At 52.6% G+C, this 21,735-nt stretch overlaps 2 protein-coding genes across 6 annotated transcripts in view; both read left to right on the top strand.

Moving 5' to 3' along the window:
• DVL3 (dishevelled segment polarity protein 3) overlaps positions 1 to 13,281 on the top strand; it is a 74,933-nt gene extending 61,652 nt beyond the window's left edge. For 2 of the 4 annotated variants that reach the window (XM_075570875.1, XM_075570878.1), the window contains 12 exons: positions 2,078 to 2,213; positions 4,589 to 4,682; positions 4,868 to 4,937; positions 5,565 to 5,704; positions 6,145 to 6,221; positions 6,352 to 6,419; positions 7,434 to 7,583; positions 9,514 to 9,645; positions 10,245 to 10,412; positions 10,841 to 11,053; positions 11,657 to 12,052; positions 12,496 to 13,281. In XM_075570875.1, coding sequence (XP_075426990.1) covers positions 2,078 to 2,213; positions 4,589 to 4,682; positions 4,868 to 4,937; positions 5,565 to 5,704; positions 6,145 to 6,221; positions 6,352 to 6,419; positions 7,434 to 7,583; positions 9,514 to 9,645; positions 10,245 to 10,412; positions 10,841 to 11,053; positions 11,657 to 12,052; positions 12,496 to 12,530 — 1,679 coding nt within the window. In that variant the 3' untranslated portion in view covers positions 12,531 to 13,281. Of the gene's footprint in view, positions 1 to 2,077; positions 2,214 to 4,588; positions 4,683 to 4,867; positions 4,938 to 5,564; positions 5,705 to 6,144; positions 6,222 to 6,351; positions 6,420 to 7,433; positions 7,584 to 9,513; positions 9,646 to 10,244; positions 10,413 to 10,840; positions 11,054 to 11,656 lie in introns of all 4 variants that reach the window. The other 2 variants (XM_075570876.1, XM_075570877.1) reach the window with 2 other exon arrangements.
• Positions 13,282 to 19,084: 5,803 nt separating this feature from the next.
• AP2M1 (adaptor related protein complex 2 subunit mu 1) overlaps positions 19,085 to 21,735 on the top strand; it is a 33,503-nt gene continuing 30,852 nt past the window's right edge. The window contains exon 1 of one of the 2 annotated variants that reach the window (XM_075570873.1): positions 19,085 to 19,221. The gene's annotated coding sequence lies outside the window, so the exon portion shown is untranslated. Of the gene's footprint in view, positions 19,238 to 21,735 lie in introns of both variants that reach the window. The other variant, XM_075570872.1, reaches the window with a different exon arrangement.

The following is a 21,735-nucleotide window of genomic DNA, read 5'->3' as shown; positions in this document are numbered from 1 at the left end:
GAAGGGAGCGCATATAAAATACTACACAGGTTGTACCTAGTGTAAACTAAACCTAATATACTATACCGTAGTACCCCCTGTTATGCTGATGGATCTGTAAAGCAGGCGTACAGAAGAACGTGTCTGGTGGGCTTGCCCAAAAACCCAACATTTCTGGGGAAGAATTTCACATCTGATTGGGGAGAGTGTTGAGAATGAATGACCCCGGTACCCTTGGCATTTTAGCTTTGTAAGCCACTGGTGTGGGGGGGGAGGGTATAGTATGCAATATGACCCTAATCGCCCATATCCTTAATGGCTTGAAACCAGGAGAAAGCTTTGCGCTCGTTCGTGAACCTAGAAAATCTAACAAGTTTTCTCTGTGACGCAAAAACGTTTTCGAAAGGTCTGGGAACCATGGCGCCTCTATAATACTATCCCGTTGTAGCTCCTGGTCCTCGCTAATGGGTACAATCTGGTTTGTGTCTGTATTTGTCACTTCCTGTGCTCCTCTCCATCTCCACGCAGCCAGAGGCTCTGGAAACAGAACACACTTTTTACTTTACTGAGCCCAAACTTGTGCCGTTAGTACCCTCCCTACTGTTACATTCTTGTTTATACATGTTTTGATCAAACTGTATTTCAGGAGTGCCCAACTACAGTCTTCAAGGGCCAAGAACAGGTCAGGTTTTAAGGATATCCCTGCTTCAGCAAAGGTGGCACAGTCAGTGGCTGAGTCGAAGACACCTATGCGGAAGCAGGGATATATACACAACAAATTATCCAAGGGGATCAAAAAAGAATTATCCCCCGAATTGCACTCATCCATAAAGATATGTCTTATAGCAGACACACATAGTCTCCTATCAATGTACAGTAACGGAACTAATGTCCTATGTCTGGGCTAGTCCAGTTCACAAATGGCAGCAAAATTTATGCCCATAAGACAAGTGATCATGCCAGAATATTTAAAAAAAAGGCTTAATTTAATAATTGAACTCACTCAGTGTAAATATATACAGTGTTAGTAAAAACAGATACAAATCCCCAATGGTGGGTCATGGAGGCATTTAGATGAATTTAGATAAATTGTACATAAATGCTGTCATTTGTGAACTGGACTAGCTCAGACATAGCACATTAGTTCCTTTATGGTACATTATTATTAGACAATGCGTCTCAGCTATAAGATATATCTTTGTGGATGAGAGCAATTCGGGGGATAATTCTTTTATTTTTCTTCACTTGGGTGTGTGTGTGTGTGTGTGTGTGTGTGTGTGTGTGTGTGTGTGTGTGTGTGTGTGTGTGTGTGTGTGTGTGTGTGTGTGTGTGTGTGTGTGTGTGTGTGTGTGTGTGTGTGTGTGTACACGGTACTGATACCTCTACATGTCTATGTATATTTATGTGTGTGTATATTGAATGGTTTTTAAGCAAAAAGTGGCACTGTGTGCTCATTTGCATGTAATTTCCCAGAATCCCTTGCAGTGGAAGCGCTGTGTGCTGGGTGATAATGGTGAACGGCAGGGTCGCAGACCTGCCTAAGACATGCAGATGAGCGCACACTAATATTTCCATTTGCTATATGCTTTACTGTGGAGGGTTTTTGTCACTTTTTTTACCCACCATATATATATATATATGTTCATTACCCCATGCACCCCACATTACCTACTATTGATATAACTAGTTTATTAAGGTTGAGCTTTAAGTTTTCTCTTCTCTGAAGCAGGGATACCCTGAAAACCTGACCTGTTGGTGGCCCTTGAGAACTGGAGTTGGCCACTGAGGTGCTCCTGTATTTGTTCTTGTAAAACAGAACTGTGAGTCTGTATCGGGTAACGGCATCGGGCCCCTTGTTGTAACAACCTAGCGTCTAGACGTGTCATTAGTTTGTGGCATGGGACTGCCCCTATAAGATGAGTTTGGAAGGGGGTTTATAGTGACATCTTCTCCTGGGAACACGGACCCGTGTTTATTCTCCTTCTCTTCTGATAATCGCAGGAGGGGCAGTTTATTGGGCCTCGGAGCTGTCCTTGGTCAGGTGACTTTGCGGAGTTACACTAGGTCATATCTCACACCTGTTCATTTCATGCCCCAGCTCCCAGGATAAATGGCACGTCCAAACTGGACCGGCGCAGGGACGCAGGAGGATACGAGAGCTCGTCCACCCTGATGAGCAGCGAGCTGGACACCACCAGTTTCTTCGACTCTGATGAGGACGATTCCACCAGCAGGTGAGAGGGGGAGGGGGAAGGTCACTGAATCCCACACACATGGCCGCAACCAGAGCACGTCTTACCAGTGGGATTGTACATCAGTCCCTAAGAATTGCCTAATATCGGGTGCTCTGCTCGCTCTGTGCTTCTCCCGCCTGTTGGGAGCTCTGTGCTTCTCCCGCCTGTTGGGAGCTCTGTGCTTCTCCTGCCTGTTGGGAGCTCTGTGCTTCTCTCTCCTGCCTGTTGGGTGCTCTGTGCTTCTCCCGCCTGTTGGGTGCTCTGTGCTTCTCCCGCCCGTTGGGTGCTCTGTGCTTCTCCCCCCTGTTGGGTGCTCTGTGCTTCTCCCGCCTGTTGGGAGCTCTGTGCTTCTCCCGTCTGTTGGGAGCTCTGTGCTTCTCCCGTCTGTTGGGTGCTCTGTGCTTCTCCCGTTGGGTGCTCTGTGCTTCTCCCGCCTGTTGAGAGCTCTGTGCTTCTCCCACCTGTTGGGAGCTCTGTGCTTCTCCCATCTGTTGGGAGCTCTGTGCTTCTCCCGTCTGTTGGGAGCTCTGTGCTTCTCTCTCCTGTTGGGTGCTCTGTGCTTCTCTCATCTGTTGGGAGCTCTGTGCTTCTCCCGTCTGTTGGGAGCTCTGTGCTTCTCCCGTCTGTTGGGTGCTCTGTGCTTCTCCCGTTGGGTGCTCTGTGCTTCTCCCGCCTGTTGAGCTCTGTGCTTCTCCCACCTGTTGGGAGCTCTGTGCTTCTCCCATCTGTTGGGAGCTCTGTGCTTCTCCCGCCTGTTGAGAGCTCTGTGCTTCTCCCACCTGTTGGGAGCTCTGTGCTTCTCCCATCTGTTGGGAGCTCTGTGCTTCTCCCGTCTGTTGGGAGCTCTGTGCTTCTCCCGTCTGTTGGGAGCCCTGTGCTTCTCCCGCCTGTTGGGTGCTCTGTGCTTCTCCCTCCCGTTGGGTGCTCTGTGCTTCTCCCGCCTGTTGGGAGCTCTGTGCTTCTCCCACCTTTTGGGAGCTCTGTGCTTCTCCCTCCCGTTGGGTGCTCTGTGCTTCTCCCGCCTGTTGGGAGCTCTGTGCTTCTCCCGTCTGTTGGGAGCTCTGTGCTTCTCCCGCCTGTTGGGAGCTCTGTGCTTCTCCTTCCTGTTGAGAGCTCTGTGCTTCTCCCTCCTGTTGGGAGCTCTGTGCTTCTCCCGCCTGTTGGGAGCTTTATGCTTCTCCCTCCTGTTGGGAGCTCTGTGCTTCTCCCTCCTGTTGGGAGCTCTGTGCTTCTCCCGTCTGTTGGGAGCTCTGTGCTTCTCCCGCCTGTTGGGAGCTCTGTGCTTCTCCTTCCTGTTGAGAGCTCTGTGCTTCTCCCGCCTGTTGGGAGCTCTGTGCTTCTCCCGCCTGTTGGGAGCTTTATGCTTCTCCCTCCTGTTGGGAGCTCTGTGCTTCTCCCGCCTGTTGGGTGCTCTGTGCTTCTCCCGCCTGTTGGGAGCTCTGTGCTTCTCCCTCCTGTTGGGAGCTCTGTGCTTCTCCCGCCTGTTGGGAGCTCTGTGCTTCTCCCGCCTGTTTGGAGCTCTGTGCTTCTCCCGCCTGTTGGGAGCTCTGTGCTTCTCTCGCCTGTTGGGAGCTCTGTGCTTCTCCCGCCTGTTGGGAGCTCTGTGCTTCTCCCGCCTGTTGGGTGCTCTGTGCTTCTCCTTCCTGTTGGGTGCTCTGTGCTTCTCCCGCCTGTTGGGAGCTCTGTGCTTCTCCCGCCTGTTGGGAGCTCTGTGCTTCTCCTTCCTGTTGGGAGCTCTGTGCTTCTCCCTCCTGTTGGGAGCTCTGTGCTTCTCCCGCCTGTTGGGAGCTCTGTGCTTCTCCCGCCTGTTGGGTGCTCTGTGCTTCTCCCGCCTGTTGGGAGCTCTGTGCTTCTCCTGCCTGTTGGGAGCTCTGTGCTTCTCCTGCCTGTTGGGAGCTCTGTGCTTCTCCCGCCTGTTGGGAGCTCTGTGCTTCTCCCGCCTGTTGGGAGCTCTGTGCTTCTCCCGCCTGTTGGGAGCTCTGTGCTTCTCCCGCCTGTTGGGAGCTCTGTGCTTCTCCCGCCTGTTGGGAGCTCTGTGCTTCTCCCGCCTGTTGGGAGCTCTGTGCTTCTCCCGCCTGTTGGGAGCTCTGTGCTTCTCCCGCCTGTTGGGTGCTCTGTGCTTCTCCTTCCTGTTGGGTGCTCTGTGCTTCTCCTGCCTGTTGGGAGCTCTGTGCTTCTCCTGCCTGTTGGGTGCTCTGTGCTTCTCCTGCCTGTTGGGTGCTGTGTTCTTATCCTGCCTGTTGGGTGCCCTGTGCTTCTGTATTTACAAGAGGGAGGATACAGTGGCTGTGCCGTGTATTTGGAGCTGTCCTGGTGATATTGGCTTAGTGCTGTGACCGACGCTGTCTTTTTTTGACCCCCTGTCCTGTTTGCAGGTTCAGTAACTCCACAGAGCAGAGCAGCGCTTCCCGTCTGATGAGAAGGCACAAGAGACGGAGGAGGAAACCCAAGGCCCCTCGTGTTGAGCGGGTAAGGGGGGGGGGAACCAGTCACATACTGTAAGATGGGTTAATACGAGTAAGAGGTGGTCTTATTTGGGGAGAACTCTCTCTGAAGCTCCTGCTTCCTCTTGATCTCTTATTGGATTCTCTGAGGTTTGACATGCAGCCAGCTCAGGGGAGCAGGTATTGACCTATAACTTCTCTCTCTTGCAGTCCTCTTCCTTCAGCAGCATCACAGACTCCACCATGTCCCTGAATATTATCACCGTCACTCTGAACATGGGTGAGTGTGGGGAGGTGAGGCGCTCCCGACAAATACTCCGCATCCGGCTTCCTATCCATGTCTAGTAATGGTTACCCCAGCTGTAATCACACGCCCCACTCCTGGTTATTCTACTGGCAGAAAAAGATCAAAATACAATGCAGAACCCCCAGACTTAGTCTAAAAAGCAACGCTCAGAATCACGGTAGAAAGCATAAAGAAGTTTTGTGTAAATGTTTGCGCGTAATAATAATAATATAACAACTTTATTGCATATAGCGCTTTTCCCGACGCGTTTCACAATTGGTGGCACGCAGCACATAGGAATGTTACTGACACACTCCCTGCCCCGCAGAGCTTACAATCTGTTTGGTGCCTAAGGCACAGAGTGACTTGCCCACGGTCACATGGAGCTGGCTCCGGGATTTGACTCCCCTGATTCACACTCCGTTATCAGAGCCACGCCGTCTCCTTATCCATAAACGGGCAGCGTGTGCGCGGGGAAGCTGGGAGCAAGGTTCCTTAAGGGGGTCGGCCTCCCACTTCAAAGATACCTGCAGCCTGCCCCCTCTGCACAGACACGCTCAGGATTTCCGGGTTGCTTTGTTGTAATGTGGCCTCATCCAGAACATTTACTCCTCTCCTCAGAGAAATACAACTTCCTGGGGATCAGCATCGTGGGGCAGAGCAATGAGCGCGGGGATGGGGGCATCTACATCGGCTCCATCATGAAAGGGGGCGCGGTGGCTGCAGATGGAAGGATCGAGCCGGGGGACATGTTACTGCAGGTGTGTGCCAGAGAGAGGCACGACAGGATGTGAGGCAACTAAGGGGCAGGGGGGGGGCTGAGGCAGGAGCCGGTGGTGGGGGCAGGGGGTGGGAATGAGGTGGAGGCAGGGGGTGGTGGGTTAACAGGAGGTGGGGGCGGGGACCGGAGCTGGGGTGGAGGCAGGAGCCGGGGTGGGGGCTGGAGTGGAGGCGTGGGGCGGGGACAGGAGATGGGGTGGGGGCAGGAGCCGGGGCTGGGGTGGAAGCAGGGGGTGGGGACAGGAGATTGGGCTGGGTGGAGGCATGGGGCCGGGCGGGGACAGGAGCCGGGGTGGGACAGGAGATGGGGCTGGGGTGGAGGCAGGGGGCCGGGCGGGGACAGGAGTTGGGGCTGGGGTGGAGGCAGGGGGGCGGGGACAGGACTGCTAGAGAACTAAACTCGGGTGCTGAATCTTTGCAGGTAAACGACATCAACTTTGAGAACATGAGTAACGACGACGCAGTGCGAGTCCTGAGGGAGATTGTGCACAAGCCAGGGTGTGTATTACAGTGTGACACAGGGGTTTATCGGGGGGGGGGAGGCGCGAATGTATCGGGGGGGGGATAGGGGTGGCGCATCGGGATGGCGGTTCTCTGCCCCACACAGTCACCTCTCGCTCTTCCTCAGGCCCATCACTCTGACGGTCGCTAAGTGCTGGGACCCGTCCCCCCGTGGCTGCTTCACGTTACCCAGAAGTAAGCTGCTCTCCTCCCCCCTCTGTGCCTCGTGCTGCTCTCCTCCCCCCTCTGTGCCTCGTGCTGCACTCCTCCCCCCTCTGTGCCTCGTGCTGCTCTCCTCCCCCCTCTGTGCCTCGTGCTGCACTCCTCCCCCCTCTGTGCCTCGTGCTGCACTCCTCCCCCCTCTGTGCCTTGCGCTGCTCTCCTCCTCCCTCTGTGCCATGCGCTGCTCTCCTCCCCCTCTGTGCCTCACGCTGCTCTCCTCCCCCCACTGTGCCTCGCGCTGCTCTCCTCCCCCCTCTGTGCCTCGCGCTGCTCTCCTCCACCCACTGTGCCTCGTGCTGCACTCCTCCCCCCTCTGTGCCTCGTGCTGCACTCCTCCCCCCTCTGTGCCTTGCGCTGCTCTCCTCCTCCCTCTGTGCCTTGCGCTGCTCTCCTCCCCCCTCTGTGCCTCGCGCTGCTCTCCTCCCCCCTCTGTGCCTCGCGCTGCTCTCCTCCCCCCTCTGTGCCTCGCGCTGCTCTCCTCCACCCACTGTGCCTCGCGCTGCTCTCCTCCCCCCTCTGTGCCTCGCGCTGCTCTCCTCCCCCCTCTGTGCCTCGCGCTGCTCTCCTCCCCCCTCTGTGCCTCGCGCTGCTCTCCTCCCCCCTCTGTGCCTCGCGCTGCTCTCCTCCCCCCTCTGTGCCTCGCGCTGCTCTCCTCCCCCTTTGTGCCTTGTGCTGCTCTCCTCCCCCTCTGTGCCTCGTGCTGCTCTCCTCCCCCTCTGTGCATCGCGCTGCTCTCTCCCTCTGTGCCTCGCGCTGCTCTCCCCCTCCTTCCTGTCTCATGCAGCTCTCCCCCTCCTCTCTCTGTGCCTCGTGCTGCTCTCCCCCTCCCTCTGTGCCTCGCGCTGCTCTCCCCCTCCCTGTGTCTCGCGCAGCTCTCCCCCTCCTTCCTGTCTCATGCAGCTCTCCCCCTCCTGCCTCTGTGCCTCGTGCTGCTCTCCCCCTCCTCCCTCTGTGCCTCACGCTGATCTCCTCCCCCACCACCGCCAGGTGAGCCCATCCGGCCCATCGACCCTGCGGCCTGGGTCTCGCACACGGCAGCGATGACTGGTACCTACCCAGTGTACGGTATGAGTCCCTCCATGAGCACAATCACTTCTACCAGTTCCTCCATCACCAGCTCCATCCCAGAGACTGAACGTAAGTCTGCCTGCAAGGCCTCGCCGCACGGCTTCCTCACCTGCGCTGTTACCTGTACCGCGGGGAGGGGCAGGGGGTGGGGAGGGGCAGGGGGTAGTAGTTCTGGTATTCGTGCAGCCACCTCTCGGGGGGGGGGGACCGTCTGCTCGCTTCTCCGAGGACGGTGCAGTGTCAGTAAAGTCACGGTGTCTGGGAGGAGACTTGAACGCACTTCCTTGTGTCCTCACCTTCCCGTAGCGGGGGGGGGGGGGGCGCGTGTCTGTGCGCTGCACACGTTCACACTGATTGCGATGTTCTGAGAGAACGGGGAGCGTTGTGCTTATTTGCTGCATGAAGCTGTGCAGAAGCCGCCACATTCCCACATCTTGCTCTGTGTCTAACTCCTACGCTGCTGAGGGGCTCGTAACACATTGTTCTGCACGTCCTATTGCTCTACAATGCGTTGCTGGCTCTGGCAACGAAAGGGTTAATGTGCATATCTTCTATCTAAACGCTCACCTCAATCCCATGTCCCATCTTCTCTCTGCCCCCCCCTCTCTCTACCTCCTTCCTCCTCTCTCTGCCCCCCCTCTCCCTGTCTCCCTCCTCCTCTTCTCTCTGCCCCCCTCCTCCCTCTACCTCCCTCCTCCTCTCTCTGCCCCCCCCTCTCTCTAACTCCCTCCCCCTCTCTCTACCTCCCTCCTCCTCTCTCTGCCCCCCCCTCTCTACCTCCCTCCTCCTCTCTCTGCCCCCCCCCTCTCTCTACCTCCCTCCTCCTCTCTCTGCCTCCCTCCTCCTCTCTCTGCCTCCCTCCTCCTCTCTCTCACTGCCTCCCTCCTCCTCTCTCTCTCTACCTCCCTCCTCCTCTCTCTACCTCCCTCCTCCTCTCTACCTCCCTCCTCCTCTCTCTACCTCCCTCCTCCTCTCTCTGCCTCCCTCCTCCTCTCTCTGCCTCCCTCCTCCTCTCTCTGCCTCCCTCCTCCTCTCTCTGCCTCCCTCCTCCTCTCTCTGCCTCCCTCCTCCTCTCTCTGCCTCCCTCCTCCTCTCTCTGCCTCCCTCCTCCTCTCCCTGCCTCCCTCCTCTCCCTGCCTCCCTCCTCCTCTCCCTGCCTCCCTCCTCCTCCTCTCTGCCTCCCTCCTCCTCCTCTCTCTGCCTCCCTCCTCCTCCTCTCTCTGCCTCCCTCCTCCTCCTCTCCCTGCCTTCCTCCTCTCTCTGCCTCCCTCCTCCTCTCTCTGCCTCCCTCCTCCTCTCCCTGCCTCCCTTCTCCTCTCTGCCTCCCTCCTCCTCCTCTCTCTGCCTCCCTCCTCCTCCTCTCTCTGCCCTCCCTCCTCCTCCTCTCTCTGCCTCCCTCCTCCTCCTCTCTCTGCCTCCCTCCTCCTCCTCTCCCTGCCTCCCTCCTCTCTCTGCCTCCCTCCTCCTCTCTCTGCCTCCCTCCTCCTCTCCCTGCCTCCCTTCTCCTCTCTGCCTCCCTCCTCCTCCTCTCTCTGCCTCCCTCCTCCTCCTCTCTCTGCCTCCCTCCTCCTCCTCTCTCTGCCTCCCTCCTCCTCCTCTCTCTGCCTCCCTCCTCCTCCTCTCTCTGCCTCCCTCCTCCTCCTCTCTCTGCCTCCCTCCTCCTCCTCTCTCTGCCTCCCTCCTCCTCCTCTCTCTGCCTCCCTCCTCCTCCTCTCTCTGCCTCCCTCCTCCTCCTCTCTCTGCCTCCCTCCTCCTCCTCTCTCTGCCTCCCTCCTCCTCCTCTCTCTGCCTCCCTCCTCCTCTCCCTGCCTCCCTCCTCCTCTCCCTGCCTCCCTCCTCCTCTCTCTGCCTCCCTCCTCTCTCTGCCTCCCTCCTCCTCTCTCTGCCTCCCTCCTCATCCGCCTCCTCTCTCTCTCTCTCTCTCTCTCTCTCTCTCTCTCTCCCTCCCCCTTCCTCTCCCTCCCTTCTTCCTCTCTCTCTCCCTCCTGTCACCTCCCAGGCTTCGATGACTTTCACCTGTCCATACACAGTGACATGGTGACCATTGTGAAGGCCATGAGCTCCCCGGAGTCCGGCCTGGAGGTGCGCGACAGAATGTGGCTGAAAATCACCATCCCCAACGCCTTCATCGGTGAGTGCAGGAGGGCTGTCAGGGGAACAGATAGCGCCCCCTAATTCCACAACTGGCCCATTCCGAACAGGTGAGGGGGGGAGCTGCCTATCAGTGTGTCCCTTGGGTCCAATCCGAGTGACAGATAAAAATCACTTGCCCTCCCGCTCCGCCCAATCTCCGCTCCCCTGGGAAACCTCGGACCCTTTTGGATCCCGCAGTTTCTTCATATTTAGGATCCACGTCTGTCTATCCCAAGCTGTTGTAAATCCCTTACTGCAGGGGGGCTTAACTCCACTCCTCCCGCGCGCCCCCCACAGGTCAGGTTTTAAGGATAGCCCAGCTTCAGCACGAAGACTGAGCCTCTGAGCCACCTGTGCTAAAGCAGGGAATTATTGAGCTACCTATGCTGAAGCAGGGATATCCTGAAAACCTGACCTCTTGGGGGTTGGGGGGGGGGGGGGGGGCTTGAGGACTGGAGTTGAGCACCCTGCATTCCTGCATTAACTTCTCCCACCGCCATTGGGAGGTTATTGCATGAATATACCACCCTTGCCGTGAAGACGTTCCCCTCCTGACTGCTGCTTCTCTTCACCGCCTTTCCGTGGCTCTGTCCGCAGGCTCTGACGTGGTGGACTGGCTGTACCACCACGTGGAAGGATTCACGGACCGGCGGGAAGCTCGCAAATACGCCAGCAACCTCCTGAAAGCCGGATACATCCGCCACACCGTCAACAAGATCACCTTCTCGGAGCAGTGTTACTACATCTTCGGAGACCTGTGCGGCAGTATGTACCTGTCACACTGCGCTTTGCGTCGTGTCACCTGCTGGCGCTGTGCCCCCTAACACCTGCTGGTGCTGTATCCCCCTGTCACCTGCCGGCGCTATGCCCCTTCTCCCCCTCCCACCTCAGCTTCCGGCGCTGTGCCCCCCTCCCCGTCATTTACCGGTGCTGTACCCCCCTCCCCCTGTTACCTGCCGGCGCTGTGTCCCTTCCCCCTCCCCCCCCCCCATCAGCTTCCGGTGCTGTGCCCCCCTCCCCCTGTTACGTGCCGGCGCTATGTCCCTTCTTCCCCCCCACCAGCTTCCGGCGCTGTGCCCCTCCCCCCTGGCGCTGTGTCCCCTTCTGACACAATGCCCCCTGTCACCTGCTGACCGCTGACTTCTCTCAGCACCAGAACGGCAGGATAGTTAGACATGTGCTTCTCTCCTCAGACATGGCCAACCTTTCTCTAAATGACCACGATGGCTCGAGTGGGACCTCTGATCAGGACACGCTGGCGCCTCTCCCGCACCCTGGAGCTGCCCCGTGGCCCATGGCATTTCAGTACCAGTATCCGCTCCCTCACCCATACAGCCCCCACCCGGGATTTCCGGACCCCGGATACATCTACGGAGGGGGTAGCGCCGGAAGCCAGCACAGTGAGGGTGAGTCCGTAACTCCGTCAGCCGGAGGGAGGCGGCTGCCAGGTCATACACCGACAGGAGTCCTAATGCCGAACGCTGCGGGATACAAACACAGAGCTGACGTAGTGCACGGGGCCCGCCCACGTCCCGGGAAACCTGGGACATTATGCAAATCACACGTACTCTCCTGTGCTTATCCTAATTATGTGTGGAATATCTTTAATGTGCAGGGGGCTGGTTCATAGCAAGTTGACCAAGTAAAGATCGTATCTCATGATCTTAAGTGGCCAAGAGAGCTAACGGAGGAGGATATGTAGCGATACAGGGAGCGAGATTACCAGCAGACCGCAGTAGGTAGGGAATGTAGCCTAAAATATTATTACGGAGTTTCCACCTGGAGTCCGGTATCAAGAAGTAAGGACAGAACAGAGGAGGAGGTGAGGTTCTCGGCAGTATTGTTGGGTACCGCAGATGCCCCTGTGAGACCTAATCCTGGAGTGGCAGTTCTGCAAATTTACAAGTGGGGAGGCACCGGGACGGGGGATGGGGGGGGTGCGTCCTGGGGGCGTCGGGGCTCGCTGCTTACACCTACAAATCCCTTGCTATCCTCTCTCCCCATCCCAGGCAGCAGAAGTAGCGGCTCCAACCGCAGCAGCAACGAGAAACGGAAAGAGCGCGAGCCCAAGGCAGGGGACGCGAAGTCCGGAGGGAGCGGGAGCGAGTCGGACCACACCACGCGGAGCAACCTGCGCCGAGAGCGAGCGGCCAGCGAGCGCTCCATCCCGACCAGCGAGCGCAGCCACCACTCCATCGCACACAGCATCCGGAGCCACCACACGCACCAGTCCTACGGCCCCCCGGGAGTGCCCCCTCTATACAGCCCCCCCATGATGATGATGATGCCAGCACCTCCCCCTGCCATGGGGCCCCCCGGAGCACCCCCAGGCCGCGACCTAGCCTCCGTCCCCCCCGAACTCACCGCTAGTAGACAGTCCTTCCGCATGGCGATGGGAAACCCCAGTGAGTTCTTTGTGGATGTTATGTGAGCAAGAAACTCCCACCCGGCCGTGTCTTATAATAGCAGTTTGTGTTTATCAGAAAACCTCATCTTATTATTATTAGGAAAGAGACTGGGGGCCCGGTGCGGACCAGATGAGCTGTGTGTGTGATATTAGCACGGACCCTCCCACTTGCAACTAATCTGTGCACCTAATCTCTCGCGCTGTGACTCGCGCTGTGACTCGCGCTGTGCACGGTGTGATTGTGCAGGGGGAGGAGGCGGGCTGCAATCTTGCCTGACTGCTTGGCTTCAGTAACAAAGATTTTATTTTAACAAATTAATAATGCATCAGAGACGCTGACAGTGGAGCAGATCTAACCATTCCTCTTGTGCTTTTTGTTTATATATTTTTTTTTTTTGGAGGTTTTTATTTTTTACATTTTTTTTTTTTTTTCCCATTAAGCAGCAAAGAATTCTGGGGTATTTGACTTTCTCTGAGCATGCTGCCAGAGGAAGTGCAAGGTCCCCCCCCCCCCAGCCGGAGCGTGTCACTTCCTGTGAGCGTGTCAAGGCGGCACGGTGTAGATGAGGATCACACGCCACAGGAAGGATAGTGGGATCACCACGAGCCTTATTCATGCGCCATAGAAGAATGAACATTACCAGTGCCACGGAGTGCCGGGAAGCTTCACGTTGTCCGCTGCCGCCTATAAACCGACGTAGAACAAAAAAAAATATACAAACACAATCTCCTATTCTTATACCGCGTTCTGCGCCCACGGCTCTGCGCTTTAGAAAAGGTGCCTATTTTTGGAGTGTATTTTGAACATTAAGTTGACTGACATAACAGAACCTACAGCCGCCGCCGCCGCTGTCAGATGGGTCTGCAACGTGTTGCTACGCAGGCTATAATATCGTATTCATAGCCGTAGCAGGCTCTCCGGGCAGGGAAGGGGTTTCTTCCTGTTTCCAGGTACATTTTCTGCCGCTGTTACATTGCATCGTCTCCGCGGTGGGAGGTCTTTTCCCCAGTAGCCCGGGGAAATTTCCCCCCTCCCCCAGGAATGGTGCTAGCAATGATATTTATCCCCAAAAATCCCCAAAAAACAATCCTATTCCGTGAGCCTCCTGTATCCGCCCCCGAAAACACAAATCCATTAAAGGCACAAAGAGGGCTGGAGAAGGAGGCTGCGTGAGCCCTGTCACCTGTCTCAGACTTGGGAGAAGGAGGCTGCGTGAGCCCTGTCACCTGTCTCAGACTTGGGAGAAGGAGGCTGCGTGAGCCCTGTCACCTGTCTCAGACTTGGGAGAAGGAGGCTGCGTGAGCCCTGTCACCTGTCTCAGACTCGGCTCTCAGGAGGACCGGGAGGAATGAACACAGCACAGGAGCAGTAACTCTGCTTTACTCCCACGTCGGCCCAGTAACCGCGCCAGTCTCCCACTGCCCAATAACCACGCCAGTCTCCCACTCTGCCCACGGCTCCCTTTCCAGCTCCGTCACTGCAGAGTGTCCGACTGGAAGCGTTTCCAGTGCTGCGGTTCTGCCGCTCGGGAGCAGCTACGCAGCGGCACACGGGGGGGGCGGCCTGGGCTCTGTTAATCGCTTTGTTGCACTGAGATATGTTACTGCTGCAATAAATCTCCACACATTTTACCTCTCGTGCTTTATTCATGGGCTACTCGGTGCAATTTACGTTCACTCTGCTTGTAAACGTGTCCTGGGGGGAGACACGGGGGGGAATTTACAGAAGATCACACAGTGTCTGAACCCGTGAGCGTGTGTCCCACGTCTGGAAGATGGTGTAATCCAGGGGGGGGGGCTCAACTCCAGTCCTCAAGACCCCCAACAGGTCAGGATTTCCCTGCTTCAGCACAGATGGCTCAACCAGTCCATGCTTCAGCACAGGCGGCTCAATCAGTGGCTCAGTCAACTGAGCCACTGATTGAGCCACCTTTGCTGAAGCTGGGATATCCTTAAAGCCTGACCTGGGAGGTGTGAGGACTGGAGTTCAGCGCCCCTGCTCTGTAATCCACTTCCTGAGATTGAATCACAGTAAGCGCTAAACTAATGCATTTTTTTTTTTTTTCCTCATTCTGCTGTTTGGCATCATGAATACTGGACAGAATATAAGTGAACATGGAATATTTACCTGTAGATTACAGGAGCTGTATGAAGAGATTAGATCGGCAAAATCATCTCGTTACCATGGAAACCTTGAATGTAAAGACCTAAACAAAATACTTGTCTTCAAAAGGTGTCAGTCACCTAAATGTAACCCATTAAATCAGGGGTTCTCCACTCCAGTCCTGAAGACCTCCCACCCCCAAACAGGTAAGGTTTTCAGGATATCCCAGCTTCAGCATAGAGTGGCTCAGTTGAAGACTGCACCCCCCCATGCTGAAGCAGAGATTATATGAAAACCTGACCTGTTGGGGGGGAGGGGGGTGTTCAGGACTGGAGTTGAGAACCCCTGCATTAAACACATCACTCCCATTAGGTCACTGCTTAATTACCTGCTGCCTCGTTAGCGTTAATTGCTTCACCCTAAATCTTGCAGGGGGTCTCGAGGACTGGAGATGAACACCCCTGGTGTAAAAAAGAGAGAAGCAGAGACCATGTATGAGAACTGTTTCTAAAAGCAACATTTACAAGATGTTCCAAATGAGAGCGGGTGTGGTGGAGGTTACAAGAGACCAGGCGGGAGGGAACGGGGGCATGGCATATGTAAGTTACCTGCTGCGTCAGAACAGAAGCTGAATGAATTAATGCTGCAGATCAATGTTAGCGGAGAACAAGATGTAAAAGATTCATGTACAGGTAGTCCTCGCTATCCAATGTTTCACTTTACAGCGAATGGCATATCCAGCGCTTTACAACATATGGGCCGTTTTTTTGACGCCGGAATGCGTTATCCGACGCCTGAATGCGTTATCCAACGCTCACCGCCACTGATTAACATGGGACTCACTTTACAGCGGTTTCACTATCCAACGCTACTTCCAGAACGGATTCCATTGGATAACTGAGGACTGCCTGTATCACTTAAAGGGCTATAACATGCAATAGATGTATACCATGCAGTAATATAGATCTCTAATGCACTGCCAGATATAGATATATACAGCTTGATATATAGATTTAATATAGATATCTATACATCTATTTATAACACTAATATCTCTCACAGAGCAACAGATCTATATATTTCTAACGATCGACCTGTCTCCCTCCTGCTTTTTGCCTCTAAACTCCTTGAACGTCTTGTATTCTCTCGCTTGCTCCATTTTTGTCAACACCTATTCTCTCCTAGACCCTCTACAATCTGGCTTCCGCACTGCTCACTCCACGGAAACAGCCCTCACTAAAATAACTGACGACCTCCATGCTGCCAAAGACAGAGGTCAATACACTCTGCTCATATTACTCGACCTCTCTGCAGCATTTGACACCGTGGACCACCCTCTTCTCCTTCATATTCTCCATACTCTTGGTATTCGGAACAAAGCTCTATCCTGGATCTCATCCTACCTCTCCCATCGTACTTTCAGTGTCTCTTCTGCTAACACCACCTCCTGTATTGATCTCTCTGTGGGGGTACCCCAGGGCTCTGTCCTGGGACCTCTTCTCTTTTCTCTGTACACACTCTCTAGGTGACCTAATAACATCTTTTGGGTTTAAATATCACCTCTATGATGACGACACACAAATATACTTTTCAACACCCGACCTTACACCTGCTGCACAAACCAAAGTTTCTGAATGTCTCTCTGCTATATCATCCTGGATGGCCCTCCGCCGCCTTAAACTCAACATGGCTAAAACAGAGCTCCTCATACTTCCTCCCAAACCTGGCCCTACTACCTCCTTCCACATTACTGTTGGAACTACGATCATTCACCCAATAGCCCAAGCACGCTGCCTAGGGGTCACACTCGACTCCTCTCTCACATTCGCCCCTCACATTCAAAACATTTCTAAAACCTGTCACTTTTTCCTCCACAAAGATACGCCCTTTCCTCTGTTGCTCGACTGCTAAAACTCTGACTCAGGCCCTCATTCTCTCCCGTCTTGATTACTGTAACCTCCTGCTGTCCGGCCTTCCTGCCTCTCACCTGTCTCCCCTACAATCTATCCTAAATGCTGCTGCCAGAATCACTCTACTCTTTCCTAGATCTGTCTCAGCATCTCCCCTCATGAAATCCCTCTCCTGGCTTCCGATCAAATCCCGCATCTCACACTCCATTCTTCTCCTCACTTTTAAAGCTTTACACTATTCTGCCCCTCCTTACATCTCATCCCTAATTTCTCGCTATGCACCATCCCGACTCTTGCGTTCTGCTCAAGGATGTCTTCTTTCTACCCCCTTTGTATCTAAAGCCCTCTCCCGCCTTAAACCTTTTTCACTGACTGCCCCACACCTCTGGAATGCCCTTCCCCTCAGTACCCGACTAGCACCCTCTCTATCCACCTTTAAGACCCACCTTAAGACACACTTGCTTAAAGAAGCATATGAATAGCACTGTGGATATTCTGAACACATGATACATAAAGCTTGGCCCCCTGCAGACGCACTTACCAGAACTCCCTCCTACTGTCTCTGTACGTTCTCCCTACCTACCAATTAGACTGTAAGCTCCTCGGGGCAGCGACTCTTCTTCCTTAATGTTACGTTTATGTCTAAAGCACTTATTCCCATAATCTGCTATTTATATTATCTGTTATTTATTTGATTACCACATGTATTACTACTGTGAAGAGCTATGTACATTAATGGCGCTATATAAATAAAGACATACAATACAATATTTATAACACTACAATATATATCTATATACTTGTGGCCAGGTCTTCCTCTAGCGCCCCTCCCCCTCTTATCTCTGTGTCGAGAGTGTTGCGGGGGCGCGCACATCTGTGATCGCGAGGAGGGACCTGAGGCAGTGCCGGTGTTCCGGAATGGCGATCATGTAGCCAGAGTACTGCAAAGGCTACAAGTGCAGGGAGCTGCCATTTTGCGCATGCGCTGATATGCCCTGAGTGCGGCGGCAATGGAGGAGCGCAAAGTGGAGGCCAATAGGGAAAAGTTCATAGACGGGGACGGACATCACCGGGTGCACAACAGCCAATAGGGCTGTCGGAATCCCCTGCAACAAGAGATACATTTTGCGCGCTGGGAGACACGCCAGTCGGTGCTGGGACAAGATCAGGGTAGGTTGTATGTGCAGTGTGTCTGTGGCACCTACACTAGGCCAGAGACCCCCCTGTTAGGAGCCACCTAGGCCCCGATTCCCCTCAGCTTGTGGTTGCTGCAGGGACAGGCCCATGAGATAGGGACACTGCCCCTGTAGTACCAGTGTGAGGGGAATAGCCAGGACGTGGCTGCAACCTGGCACGTGGTGATCTGGGACCAGATCATCACCCTACCAATATAGAGACATTCTTCATGGTGGCACCATCCATGCGGGACACCACCCAACGTAGAGGCGGAGGCTTCGCGTATATCGTCGTTGGATCAGTGGATCCTTCGTTAGTGTCAGCGCTACCGTGTGTGGAGCAGCTGGTAGGTACCGTCATCTCACCAAGTGCAGCAACTATACACACTTCTGTGGGCAGCGCTGTCGCACACCTTTGGGATGGGTTAGTTCTTGTGGACACCGGAGAGGTTAGGTGCCCAGGAGCACCCCAGTACTGTGGGGGACATTCCGGGTGTAGGCGCTGAGTTGGCAGGCATGGTGGTGATACGGCTGCGCGTGGCCTACATTAGTGTGTGGGTATTGTTATGCTGTTTGTTGCCTATAGTAAACTTATCTTTCACTGTGTGCGTATACTATTACTTTGGTCCTGTGGCGGGGTTATCCCACCTAGTTAGGATCCCATCCAGCTGGAGGCGCTGTCACCAGACAGATCAGGCTGACTCCAGTTTCCTAGCAGCAGAGGCTCGGGCCTCCTGTGAGCTGCAGGTAATGCACCTCACACCGTAGCCGCCATATCTTCCCTATGGTGGGGGAAAGTGCGCTACATACTTATAACAGTGGTGTATATCTGTATATAAACCTACTACAGAGCTATATATAGGCATATCACATAGGTGTATACATATATATATATATATATATATATATATATATATATATATATATATATACAAATACAACTGTATGCTCATCTGCATGTCTTAGGCAGGTCTGCAACCCCGCCTTTCCCCATCATCACCCAGCATACAGCACTTCCACTGCAGCAAGGGATTCTGGGAAATGACATGCAAATGAGCACACAGTGTCACTTTTTGCCTCAAAAACCATTATTAACATGGTTCCCTATAGGCTTAAGCTTGCTGCATGGTCACAGCTTTGAGCACAGCCAGGGTTAAGGTGCATACCCAGAAAACCACCCACAGACAGCTGTTTCGACCTTGATGGGTCTCATCAGTGTGGGGTTGATTTTACTGGGTATGCATGAGAGGCTATGGGATAGGCTATACCATAATACTGAGTTAAGTTATGGTGAGTAAAAAAAGTGACAAAAACCCTCCACAGGAAAGCAAATATGCAAATACAACTGTATGCTCATCTGCATGTCTTAGGCAGGTCTGCAACCCCGCCTTTCCCCATTATCACCCAGCACACAGCACTTCCGCTGCAGCAAGGGATTCTGGGAAATATATATATATGCCTAACACAGCGTTATGTGTATCTATAGCACACAGATATAGATCTATATATTTATAATACAGCGATATAAATCTATAAAACTATTACAGATATATTTATAACTGATATATTTATATCACAGCGCTATGTGTATGTATAGCACACAGATATAATAGATCTGTATATTTATATCACACTGATATATAATGCACAGCAGCCCCTTGGGTATAAAGGGGTTAATCTCATGCATAGTTACGTCATTCTCCCAGTGCTACCTTGAGGTCGGGTCACGTGGCTACGTCTGCCCCAGCTGTCAGTCAGTAGGTCACGTGGGATCCATTCACTGACAACCAGTCACGTGACACGACGATCCGCCCTCCCTACACAAGCGCACTTCCTCTGGCACGCGCCCTCTCTGGTTCTACTCTAGGTTCGTGACGCTGCTGCGCGCTGACGTCGGCACTGCGGAAAGGAGCGGGAGGGAGGAGGCGACCGCCATCTTGGATTCTCCTCAGAGAGGCGCAGACGGCGGGAGGAGCAGGTACCGGGAGGAGCAGGTACCGGGGGGCGCCTATATATTATATACAGTGTATCTACCGGACATATGAGTTATTACATACACCTCAGTGTTAGGTGACACCTTTTTTTTGGGGTTGATATTTAAGACGGTTTTGCTTAATACCGAGTTTTTCATTTATTGTGCACTAGCTGCACCAGCAGGAGGGCTATATCCATATATTTGTGTGTGTGTGTGTGTGTGTGTGTGTGTGTGTGTATATATATATATATATATATATATATATATATATATATATATATATATATATACACACTATAGTATATATACTATATAGTATATCTGTCTGAGCCATGAGCATAAATGTTATATATATATATATATATATATATATATATATATATATATCTACATTTCTGATGAGTGTAAATATATATCTATATATATATATAGATATATATTGATTCCTGTGTAAATCAGTATTGCTTGACCTGAAGAAGAGAGGAGAACTCTCGAAAGCTTGTCCTATGACATAAATTGTTAGTCCAATAAAAAAGGTATCACCTAATACTGAAGAACTCATTTATTCTGCACTATCGCAACTGGACTAACACGGCTACTTTCTGCTTTATCTATATATACATAGACACTTACATTGTGTGTGTGTGTGTGTGTGTGTGTGTGTGTGTGTCCCTGAGGAAGCGTATCCCCTGTAGTAATTAATGTTGGGGAATGTAATAATGTCATCATGCGGGGCTGTGGTAACGATGAGCAGCTCATTATGAGACTATCGGTCCTTGGTGTCAGGAAGGGACAATTTACTGTGTGTGTGTGTGTGTGTGTGTGTGTGTGTGTGTGTATATAATGGAAATAGCCGTGTTAGTCCAGTTGCAATAGTCACCCTTCCATGGCTTCAAACACTTTTTCACCCCACCTTATCTACAGAACATCTCTTTTTATTTATTTTTTTCTCTCCCTTACACTGTTTTAGCCATAGAAACCTTTGTCAATCGGTATTGCTGACCTGAGGAAGAGAGGAGAACTCTCGAGAGCTTGTCCTATGACATACCTTTTGTTATTTGGATTAACAATTTATCACCTAATACTGAAGAACTCATTTATTCTAGATCTATATAGATATCTCAATCTCTATCACATCTTAACCACTGTCGGGCCGCACTGTGTGATTGCTGAGCCAATCCTACAGGGATAGATAGATTCTGTATCCCAAGTCTGCTCCTGTGCGAGCACATCATGGGATAGGTTATCCATCCTCCCACAGTCCCGTTGGATGTTCTCAGGGTCCGACCTTCCCTGGTACAGCCTGGCACTGTTCTCATCTCTGTCCTGTATGAGACCAGGTCTTCCTCTGGGTGCAAGACCTTGAGTTAATAATTTCATGTTACTGTAAGTATAGACATCCTCCATTTTATGCTTATTCTACTCTAATTATTCCAGAATAGACATGAAGTCACAATGGACCTTTTTTTTTGCTTTCCTTATTTATTGAGCTATTGGACTTTTTTTGTGCTAAACATTTTGCAACACTTTTCTGCTTAGGTGGTTATGTGCAGGGAAATGCAGAGGGAAGTTCTCACCATATGAAACATTTCAATAGCCTAGACCAGGGGTCTCCAAACTACGGCCAGGGGGCCACATCAGGCCCCCCCACAAGATTTTAGCCAGCTCGCAGCAACTTGAAATATATATATATATATATATATATATATAATTTGCTCATTATATATCATTTCCCAGTGAAAGCATGGCATCCTATCTTTGTAATTGTCACATGTCTCTCTTGTTCATTATCATATGATACTAGTAACCCCAAAAAAGATCCAAATAAAACGTATTAATTCATTTATAAAATATATAAAAATAGTTTTTCTTTTGGCCTGCGAAAATGTGTATAATATACGATGTGTCCCTCGTACTGAAGAGTTTGGAGACCACTGACCTAGACTCATGGCTACTATCCCACACCCACAGTCACTCCAACCAACCAGTGTGGCCAAGCACTACCATCTACTGCACTTTCTCACCTGCTGCCTGTCTCCTAACAACTTGAATTGTGAGCTCACTGGTTCAGGGATTTCCTTTCCTATTGTCTGATTTTGTTTGTTGCACTTATTGTATTATAATTCCCTGTACTGTATTGTCTTGTGCACTGCGAGCGCTATATGAATAAAAATATACATACCATAGGAGCAGTGTGTTCTCTAACCTCTGAATATCTGAGTCATGGTTGATCGCTTTAATAGGGCAAAGTATTCCTGCGTGGAAGGATAGTAACCTCACAGTAACACTGTAAATCAGACCGTTAGAGTGGGTGCTGTCTCGTCTGAGACTCCTAGCTCAGCTCTGTGCTACTGGGAAATTATTAGGGTAGTTTGTTGTGAGGTGCAGGAAGAGGCTTAACCTCCTGATATGTGGTAAAGTGACAGAACCTAACCCTGTGACAATACAGACACTGGTTCACAGGGCCCTCTCCCTGGGCCATAAACTGCCCCTGTAGCCCATAATTACAGCTAATAG

The sequence above is a fragment of the Ascaphus truei genome, chromosome 14, assembly GCF_040206685.1.
Source record: "Ascaphus truei isolate aAscTru1 chromosome 14, aAscTru1.hap1, whole genome shotgun sequence".
NCBI classification, from domain to species: domain Eukaryota; kingdom Metazoa; phylum Chordata; class Amphibia; order Anura; family Ascaphidae; genus Ascaphus; species Ascaphus truei.
Note: the sequence above shows the minus strand (reverse complement) of the source record. Positions and strands in the feature narration are given on the sequence as shown.